Consider the following 10,515-nt stretch of genomic DNA (forward strand, 5'->3'; position numbering starts at 1 on the left):
TTTATTTAAGGGTCCGGCCCCCAAGGAGACTGTTTGGTAAAATTCTGGCCCTCTGACAAATATAGTTGATGACCCCTGCCATAGACCATTAACAGTCTATGGTGCATACACAGAAATCCTGTCCATTGGTAAGTCTCACAAAGTAGACTCAATATAGAACTGGAGAGACCTCTGGTGGCCAATAGAAAAACTGCAACATTTTAACAGTTAGCTGCTTGAGAGTTTTGTAAAGACCTCCAGACATTTGGTTTACAAGCTCCTTCACTGTCATTGACCTTCCTACAAAACTGTTCTTTTGTTTGTCTCGAAGTTTATTGTTCCAAGTACCAAGACTGCAACTGTAGTCATCCCTGCTACATTTGAGAATGGGATATTATTGTTATTGTCACCACCTGAGAGGATTTTACAAGGCCTCTGTGTTTCCACCATAGACGAGTCTATGTGTTCCTGCCATAGATATATCTATTTGTTCCCGCCATAGATATGTCTATGTGTTCCCTCCTCAGGCAACCAAATAGACTTTATGGACATGACCAGCAATAAGTGCCAAGTTTCTGTTGGTAACCACAACAATGCAGTGTACCAGCTGTAAATGTACTTCACTGTACACTAGTAAATGTTTAGTAGGCCTACTCGATATCACAGCAGACATGGAGCTACATTAGCATTCATGTTATTGTGTCTCAGGATGTAGGCATACAGGGGAAAATAGCAACCTCCTGTGGCTGGAAATGGGTTTTATAAGAGCAGTGAGAATGAACCAAATGAGATCAAAAATGCTCAATTCCTTTGTTGAGCTGAGGGGAACTGCATAGTTTGATTATCTGTCGGTTCATCTTTAACACTTAATAGACATACACTTTGGTTTTTGTACGATTTAAATGAAAAACATAGACAACGTATTTTAATAAGCTTAAGATGTGCTGGTAGGTGGATTTTGTCCCATTTGGAGAGATCCATTCCAGCTGTTTCAAGTGTGTACCATTTGCTAAATACTAGCTAAGCTTAGCTAACTGGCTACTGGCTAAAGCTTAATTTTCAACTGCCAGGGAGAGAGTAGGAGCTATCTTTTATCTAACTCTCAGCAAGAAAGCAAATCCATAGTTCTCAAAAATGTGGACATTTTCCTTTACTTAAAATAAGTAGATGAATAACAACATAGAAACACAAAGCTAGAACGAATGTGCAAAGCATATTTTAAGGCAAAGTACCCAAGAATAACATAAAACAGTGAAGAATAAGGACTAGATCACTGTATGCAGTCCAGCAGTAGGGCTCTGTTTCGCGGTACTGTCAAACTGGGGTAAGGGCACTCCCAGAAGACAAGCTGACCAATCCCAGTGTTTCTCAGTGTTGCCGTTTTGTTCCATTGACCAATCCGAACGTTTTAAAATGAGCCGGAAAAGGTGATGTGATACATACATAGACTGGATCCATATTAAGGTTTTGACCCCACCCACCACAGACACTGAAAAATATGAGAATGAATCTCCCACGAGTTTAAATGGATTCACGTGTTGACATGGAGGGTAACCAGCTAAATTGGCTCTATCGTTATTCAATACATTCATTATGTTTCAGATATCTTCTCAAATCTGCCTGTTAACTTTCTGTATAGTTTATGCTCGAGCTCAAAGATAGCCCTACACCAAACTTACATTAGAAGTTTCCCTATCTAATGTTACAGTACTTATTAGCAAATGTACGAACACTTTTTTGTGAATTAAAATCGTATAATGAAACGTTAGTAACCCGTTTTAAGTTCGGCATACGTAGGATGTTTGAAACAGCCCTGAATTTGTGTAAAATGTTCATTTTAATTACTGGCACAACATGCTTTCCATTTGAAGATGCATTGTCAAAGGCGGATGAAGAAAACTGGGAGCCTTGTCGTAAATGTGGTATATTACGGCGGAAAACGTTATTTAGTAGATTGTATTGATGCCGAAAAACAAATGTAGTACCAACGATTGGAAATGACATTGAGTCATGCGTTTTGAGTCATGTATATTGAACCTATAAACACGGGCCAATTAAAACCCCCCTCCTTTTAAACGGAGAACGTCTCGGAGATAAGCTAGACTGTAGTTTACACTCATCTTCCCCCCAGGAGGCTCTACTTCCCAGCCCCTTTGTTCAGTCTAGCCGGTGGGTTGAGTCAGAGGGAGGCTGTGCTAACCCAACATATGCATATCACTGTGGGAACACCGACAAGATTGGGAACGGGCCGGGAAAAAAATAGCTGATTATCCGGGAGACCAGACTGAGACTGTTAGCTTGTTTAATCAGAGCCAGACAAGAGAAAAGTTGATTTTGAGTGTTGCTGATGCTGCGTTTCGTTTCGGGAACCGTCAAGACCTGTGTGCCAGTGTTTGGCTACGTGAACAGCGGTACATGTCGATTGTCTTCGCTCTTTGGTAGCTGCTTTAGCTATCTTCCTGAAAAAATGAACCGGCAGGCTAACTGCTAAACCATCACCGGTCTATTGCTGACACCGTGCAGTTGTTGCCATCATCCACTGATCCACGCTGACTCTCCCTTTCAGTTTCTGCTCAGCATCCATATTTGCATCCCAGGGAGTGGCAACCACTAATCCCTCTCTTCTGGCAAGAAAATTAAAGTTGGCCGGTTGTCGGACACCTTTCGGACGCTCCAATTTTGCATAGCAACGTGAGTATTTTCCTGTATTGATGTACTTTTATGTCATTTTTGCTGGGAGGAACTCGGGGTTTAAGTGAAGGGCAGTCTGGACCACGTTGCCGCAGTAGCTACAACAATGGATCAAACTGGCGTTGTGTTACATTTTGTTGAGGTGCGCATTATCATCCCGACGCTTTTATCCTGTTTTTCCTCAAATCAGGTGTCGATTGGAAAATGAATTAAGGCCCATATGTAGAAATGCCTCGGACATGTGAAAATCCTAGCATTCGGCACTCAAGGGCCTTATTTTTGACTTCACTTATAGGAAAACCATAATTCTGGTCAGGTTTATTGGATTAATTGTTCAACAATGAAAATGCATTTTTTTGATCATCTGGATGAGCTGAGTGTAAAGATTAGGCTATGCCTATGTAGGATTTGACTAGCCTTGCCTGGAATCTGCTTGTTTTTCGCCCTGTGTAGTTTAAAACCTCAACCAGATGTGTGTTGTTTATTGGAGCTGTATAACATTATATCTCCTTAATGGCCTTTGGGCCAAGATGCGTAGACCATGCTGTACTTGGGCACCGGCCTACATTAACTATCAGGCATATTATTAAATTGATAAGTTCACCATGAACGAATGAATGAAGCAATGAGGTGTTATTATTAATGCTGAATTTACTGTGACTTATGTAACGATTATCACAATACTAATAGGCTTATTGCAAATAGGCTACTTTTAAATGTTGCTGTTAGATTGCCAGGTGTTAATTAATAACCTGGATAAAACTTATATAAAAAAACTGTCAAAAACAGACATTGACAGAGGTAAGTATAACTAGAACAAATAACAACTGAACTTTAAACATGTCAGACTTGAGCTGTCAGCTTCTTGATCTGTAAGTGTTTTGCTGGGCCACTAGTGTTAGGTTGCTCATGAATGAGATCCTCCAGCTAAGGGCTCCTTGCCTTGCTCAGGGACACTACAGCAGTAGTGTAGTAGTGGTATTACAATTTGGGAATAGTGCTAAAAGGCAATTTATTTCTACATATACATAGGTTTGTCTTAATTACCAGTCAACAACACAAAGGGGAACATACATGTAGCCAGAAATAAGGCCAAAGTGCTTGGATATTTTTCTCTTACTGTTACCAGTGAAGCTTCTTGGTGCCACTTGAGCATGGTATATTGGAGCATTTCAGACTCCTAAATGTAAACAAATCCCAATATGATTCTTTATTTTCTTTTTGTCATTATATTTGAGTTTAAAGTAGGATGAAGACCAGAAATATAAATAAGCTGCATACTGTAAATCAAACAAAAATCGCGCCACATGTCCAGGGTTCTTCTGTCTGTGGCTTCCGATATTTTCTTTAACTGGCAACAACTTGTCACGGTTTATGGCCTATATATATATATATATATATATATATATATATATATATATATATATATATATATATATATAAACAAATAGAATACAAGTGAGAAGAAATACACAATTTTTCTTTCTTTTTTCATAATTGTGACCCCATGGATGTATCTAGTAACTCATCAGTGGGCCCTGACCCCCATGTTGCTGCACTAAACCATGAATCCCTGCACAGATTGAAAGTATGCACAAAATATTCAAGTCATGGTAAGTTCAACAAAACCTTTGGAAAAATAACTTGCATTCTTCTGCTGTACAAACAGCTACACATTTCCTGCCCCCTTCCATCTCATATACTCGTGTTCCTGTGTAAACCAGTTAGGTGGTGTTCTACTTCAACAGTCTGGTCCATTCATACATGTTTGGAGGTTAGGCAAGACACTGGGGCCTAAAGGTTAAAGAAGTGAGCTTGTAACCAAGAGGCTGTAGGTTCAATCCCCAGACTGGCAAGATCAAATCTGGGTGGGTAAAGTGAAAAGACCCTGTGCTGTCCCTCCCTCATTACCACTGTGGTGCCTTTGAGCAATTCCTTTAACCCCAATCCGCTCCAGTGGACCTGCTCAGTGGCCTGCCTATCAGACTGTGATTGGGCAGGTATGAATGTGTAACTGTGTGAGTAACAGGTTGTCGTTGCAAATGAGAATATGTTCTCAATTGACTTACCTGGATAAATAAAGGTAAAAAATAAATATATGCATGCACTTGTGCTTATGTACATTTCTCTTAACTGTTCCTGTATTTATCCCAACAGCTAAACATGGAGAGCGACAGCCACCACTCCCACATCTAGTGCCTGATCCACAAGCCTTCGTCACCCGGGAAGGAGCTCTCAGGTTCTGGCTGTCTCCTTGCTTCTGTAGAATGAATATGCTCAAGTCCAGTGGACTGAAAATCCCTGGCCGGGGGCCCAAGCATTCCAGCCCAGTGGGAAGGACCTCAGCGGGTGGAACCTCCAGCCCTCTTGTCCCTAAAGACAGTAAGTCACTTCCTTCTTCTGACCATTTGTTTGTGTTAATGACTCAGTAGAGCACAGCTGCATTAAATTAAATGCACTCAGAAGCTGGGAAGTGTTTTCTTAAGCTTGATCTCCCAGCGTATTTACTAGAATTCTTTTTAGCTTTCAGCAGTTTGAATGGGTGCCACACTCTGTCCATTTAAAAATAATGTATATTTATATAGATGTATGCATTAATATATTCAGCCAGAGAGACTTTAGACTCAAACTTCCAGTTTGAGTCTAAATTTTTTCAAACACTGGCCAGTGTTTGAAAAAATGCTCTTGTTATGTGCGTCAATCGTTAATTCATACTTTGCGGATCTAAACCGTTTTTCTCTTTTGTAATGATTTCAAAGCTGCACTAATCCTTTTTTAAATATTAAAACATGGATTAAATGTTTGTGAAATGTGACAAACCCACACTGAATTATCACCTGACTTTACAGCTCCCCACTAAGTGGGTGAATACTGGACTTCCATTAAAATAATAAAATATCCGACTTGTGTCTACAGCTTGTTGAAGCTTTAAATGGGACATGTTAAAAAAGCTCAGTTTGTCAGTGCAAGTGGACATACATTTTAGTAGCCGGAGTGCCTACCAGCCCACAAACTGTGAAATAAGACAACCCACTCAGTTTTTTTTGTGGGCTGCCTGGATCAGAAAACAAGGGATTCAAGGGATACCATTGCAATAAGGATTTTTTTTTATAGCAGTTAGGGAAATATGTTTTATGATCCACAGCACCAAAACAGCATTTGATTTTATGTGGATCCAGGTTTTTATATACCTTGTTATATATGTTAGAGCTCCATTATTGTCCAAAAACCATTCAAAACCCATCAATGAGCCCCACTGTTGCACTGGCTGACATCTTCCTTTATTAGGAAAGCCGTAAATTATTGAGAGACAGACTAACGCACAGGCATTTGTCTCTTAATAGTATGTACTGCCAATAACACAAATGTAGAACATCGCTAGCCTTCTCCTATCAGAAAACTCTACATGAATAGGTGAAATTTGGACATGTGACTTAGACACAACAGACATTACAGCTACTGAAAACGGACTACTCACGGAAATCACAGAAAACCGACCTCTGAAAAACACACATAAAAATAACAACCCCTGCCTGCAAAAAGTAATCACAGCTGTTCTCACTCTTAAATGCAGCCACACTGTTTATCCTCTCGGGTTTTAGCTCACACGACAGTCCCATCCCACCAGCTTTACATGCACATGTTAAAGCTGGGAGTGAAGCTGCAATTAATCAGAAACACAATGTGAACACAACAGAAGAATAGCCAGCCCTCTTTGACTGACAGTATGCTTGTTTCTCATTAGCATCAGCGTGTATGGGAGGTAGCTACAAGTGTGTCATGGTTCATGTTAACTGTGGAATTTCGTGGGAGGGAGGGAAGAAGATGTAAGTTGTTCCAACACAGGAATAGGAATTGACCGATAAAGATTTTTTTAGAGCCTTAGCTGAAGACGGGCTGCTGATTTTCTTGAGCCAATATTTGGAGCCAATACTGCTTTTGCTCCCTCAATCTAACATGGACCACACACATGCCACACTGGATTTGTTTTCGGAATCTGCTCTGCCATTTCTTTAAAATTACGAAACAAAAACACAGATCAGTGTCACTTCTGCGTTCATCTTACATTCGTAACACCCAAATTTTGTGTGCAATGTGCATCATATGGATGGGTGCACTGCACATGGTTAACTGTGCAAGGGTCAAAGGCTTTCATCAACATCTACAGCCTTGGTGCTGCATTGCTTGCTGACATATTATAAGAACAATATAATCAGGTCATCAAAAAATATCCTTTTGTCAACACATTTAAATAATTTAAGAAAACAATAAACCTTGAGAAGTAGCCATTGAAATAAAGGGCTTGATTTGTGATCTAAGTCTGCCTTGGTGCTACTGGTGGAGGGGCGGTGCATGGTCTGCACGTGAACCGCAGCGTCTCCAGCAACACAGAGCTGCCTGTGGACGCCTGTCTCGAAATAATGCAGAGAAAAACTATTGGCAAACGTGTTAAACAGCCAATTCGCGTAAAAACCCTGCAATTTGGATATTACACTAGTTAATATTGCAATTTTGATACAATTGTGATTAATTGTGCATCCCTAGTTAATGTTTCTCTTAGTTTTAACTATCAAAGTGGCCAACCTAAGCTGGATAGACTAGAATTAAACTTATTGACTTCTATCCATGCTTCTATCCATGCATAGAAAAAAATAGTTCTGGCTTCCAGAAATTTGCAAAGAAATACTATTTATTACAAGCTGTATTATTATTTTGACAATTGAATATTTTTGGATCTAGTAAAATAATAAGAGACGGATACCTGTCCAAAATAGTTTTTTACAAAATTAGACTTGAAAAGCTGTAAGAATATTCTAAATGCAAAATTATGTTCACATATAATCAAACTGCATTCTCAATTACGTCTTGAGCGAAACATGTTTTATCCCAGATTACGTTTGTTTCAACACGTCTTTGAACCAACAACGTGGTTAGATCTAGGAAAAGACTGTGGTTTAGGTTAAAATTAAAAGTTGGTTACAAGTTAAGTATGTTTCCTACATACATACATGGCATGTAAGTTTAGTTTATTTAAGGATCACCGTTAGACTTAGACTTCTCTTTACTCATCCTTTTGGGATGACTCCCTCGAGGAAATTGAAAAGCCCATGTGTGACTCTACTCTTCCTCGGGTCCTTGTTAAGTATGTAGGTATAAATAACTAAATAAAGTTAACGTGGTATCACTTAGGACTCGGACAGCCGTCTCCTTGACAGAAGACCTGTTTGTTTGACCCATCTATCCAGCCCAACCTCCTCACTTTGCAAACTTAAATTGGAAACGTATTTGTGATACCTTAAAAAACAAATGCAACCCAGTAAAAATCTTTCCCTTTAAGTGTTATCAAAAATACACTTTAGTTGTGTAGGAACGTAATTTGTAGGTGACAGCGAATGAGCAAAATCTTTGCCTTGGTTTGTTAAAGCCACTTATTAGCATTTTGAATGATAGTAAACAAAACTGGCATTTATTTATCTATCCAAGTTTGTGTTCGGCCTGGAAGTCATTTTTGTTTCTCTCTGTGTGAAAAGCAGAAAAGCTTAAAATTGGATCTTAAATGACCGGCCATTACCAGCTAATCCCTAATGCTGCCTGTCATCTGTTAGGTAGCTGCCCTAATTTGAAGTGCTTGCCTAAATTCCTGCCTGTGGTTTAAACAGTTTGTTTCTACCACACATAAACTCATTATTTTGCTCAGATCCTGTTGATCCACAAAAATGCATACAATCATGGTACATGTTGTATTTCTTCCTTTCCCAATGTTGTTTTCTGCATGTCGTTATAGATCACCACACTGTTGTATCATTTACTGTAATAGACTAATGACATTCACATTTCAGATATTCATAATTCACTTACTACTAAGGACAATTTATTTGTAGATGGCCAGAATGCAATTGCAGATATCTTTTCTAATCTTTCTCATTTCTATTCTCACTGCTCACGTTGCAGTTATGACTAGTCAAAATGTATTTAAAACCGAAGTAGGGATAGTCACTTAAACCTTTTATAGTTTGGAATGGCTTGCCCAAATAACTGTTTAATTTATATTCAAATATCTATCAAGATATTTTTAAAGAAATTAGGACGGTTATTAACTTTAAGATCAAGATTAAATTCAAGATATGTCCAACTCCATTTTCAGATATAATACAGAATATAACACGCTGGAGCACTGGGACACATTCTTATGTTTCACTGTATTGTTTGTAAATTGTTCTCACTTTCTAAATAAAAAAATATTTGTATACATTCATATAGATAGATAGATAGATAGATAGATAAAGGACTGGAAAACGGGGAAACTGCAAGCCTGGCTTTGTCCAGGTGGAAAGAAAATCCTCTAAAGCTTGTCAATCTTTTATGAAATAAAGGTGTGACTAGTCATGAATGCATTGCAGATACATTTACTGTAAATGATGTTAATCTTTAATTTGTTCACTTGCCATACATTTAAATCAAACCTTAACATTTGTTGCAGTCCATCAATCTGCACTTCAGAAATCATGTAGGGTAGCTGAGAATGGGGTCTGTCCAATACTCAAAGAGCACCTAGATCACACAGGGGCCTTTTTTGAACACTAGTTAATTTTGTAGGTGACAATTCTGGTGTCTCACTCAGCTGGTCAGTCAGTCAACCTCCTGTTAAAAAAAAAAAAAAGAAAAAAAAAAAAAAAAAGAGGATGCATGTCATGATTGGTGTATTATTTTCAGTTCTATCCGTCTTGTTAACTCAAGTTGGCTATTGGCACTAATAAGATGTAGGTGAGGCAATACTGATGCCTAAAATAGTAGATGGAGGGATTAGTCTCCTGCCCCAGATAGTCTAAACACTGACCTGGCTTTGTACTCCAAATCTCAACCCCCTGTTTGTTGGTTTTATCTGGGAAGACTGTGAGAAGGGGCCACTGTGTCGGAATTTGGCAGAGTTACTAGTTTAAATTAAAGAAACGTTTCACCCTTTGGAAGAAGTCGTTGTCAATGAGCAAACAGAGAAACGTGTCTGAGCCTTCCTTCTTGCTGCTTTTGATGTGAAAATAACAGAGCTGTGCCACCGCTCCTGATGCCACGTCTCCTGTGACCACGGAAGCAGGTTTCTCAACAGAATTATTTTAGTCACAGGCGTGCTGGGCCTTTTTGGAGACATACAGCTTCTGCCATTTATTTGACTCTGTGGAGTACCCAGTCCTCAGACAGTATACACTTACTGCACCTCAAACGCCATCAATCTGTAATTCCACTAGTCTTTTTGGGTGTTTTTCATTTGAGCTGTCAACCTGCCTTAATTTATATGTATAAAAAAAAAGGAATGGCAGCGCAACAAGCTGTAAGCACAGCATTGGGATATTAACACATTACATAGATGTAATGTGTTAGCAAAGAGTTGCCTGGTTTACACATCCAGTAGACATTGAGCAATATTAGCATTCATTTTGGGTTGTGTTTCCGGCCATCGGATGAATGTCCAACATTCACTCTCCTTTTCAGCTCTGTTTTTGTTTTCCACTAACTTCTGAGAAAAAACAATCTGTCTCTTTAGCAGCTAAATGCTCAACTATGCTTACTAACTAGCTTAACTTTTTCAGTGAAAAGGTCAAAGGGCATGAAGGTGGTGAGGTCGAACTTAGACAGTAAAGCTGCTGATGACCAGATGTGATGACAGGACCAGTAGAGTAGGCTTTTATTTCTCTGTATAAGAATATTGATTAGTGCAGCTTTACTATGAACCTAACAATATTAAAAAAGATCAACATCTTTGCTGTACTCATCAGCACCTCAAAATCTGAGGCCATGGTTCTCAGCAGGAAACCGATGGAGTGCTTTCTTCGGGTAGGGGGTGAGTCC

At 39.1% G+C, this 10,515-nt stretch overlaps 1 protein-coding gene across 5 annotated transcripts in view; it reads left to right on the plus strand.

Annotated features, from left to right (window-relative positions):
* The first annotated feature begins 1,797 nt into the window (after positions 1-1,797).
* clip2 (CAP-GLY domain containing linker protein 2) overlaps positions 1,798-10,515 on the plus strand; it is a 40,103-nt gene continuing 31,385 nt past the window's right edge. For 2 of the 5 annotated variants that reach the window (XM_034889732.1, XM_034889736.1), the window contains exons 1-2: positions 1,800-2,670; positions 4,828-5,052. In XM_034889732.1, coding sequence (XP_034745623.1) covers positions 4,938-5,052 — 115 coding nt within the window. In that variant the 5' untranslated portion in view covers positions 1,800-2,670; positions 4,828-4,937. Of the gene's footprint in view, positions 2,671-4,827; positions 5,053-10,515 lie in introns of all 5 variants that reach the window. The other 3 variants (XM_034889735.1, XM_034889734.1, XM_034889737.1) reach the window with 3 other exon arrangements.

The sequence above is a fragment of the Etheostoma cragini genome, chromosome 13, assembly GCF_013103735.1.
Source record: "Etheostoma cragini isolate CJK2018 chromosome 13, CSU_Ecrag_1.0, whole genome shotgun sequence".
In the NCBI taxonomy this organism is placed as follows: Eukaryota; Metazoa; Chordata; class Actinopteri; order Perciformes; family Percidae; genus Etheostoma; species Etheostoma cragini.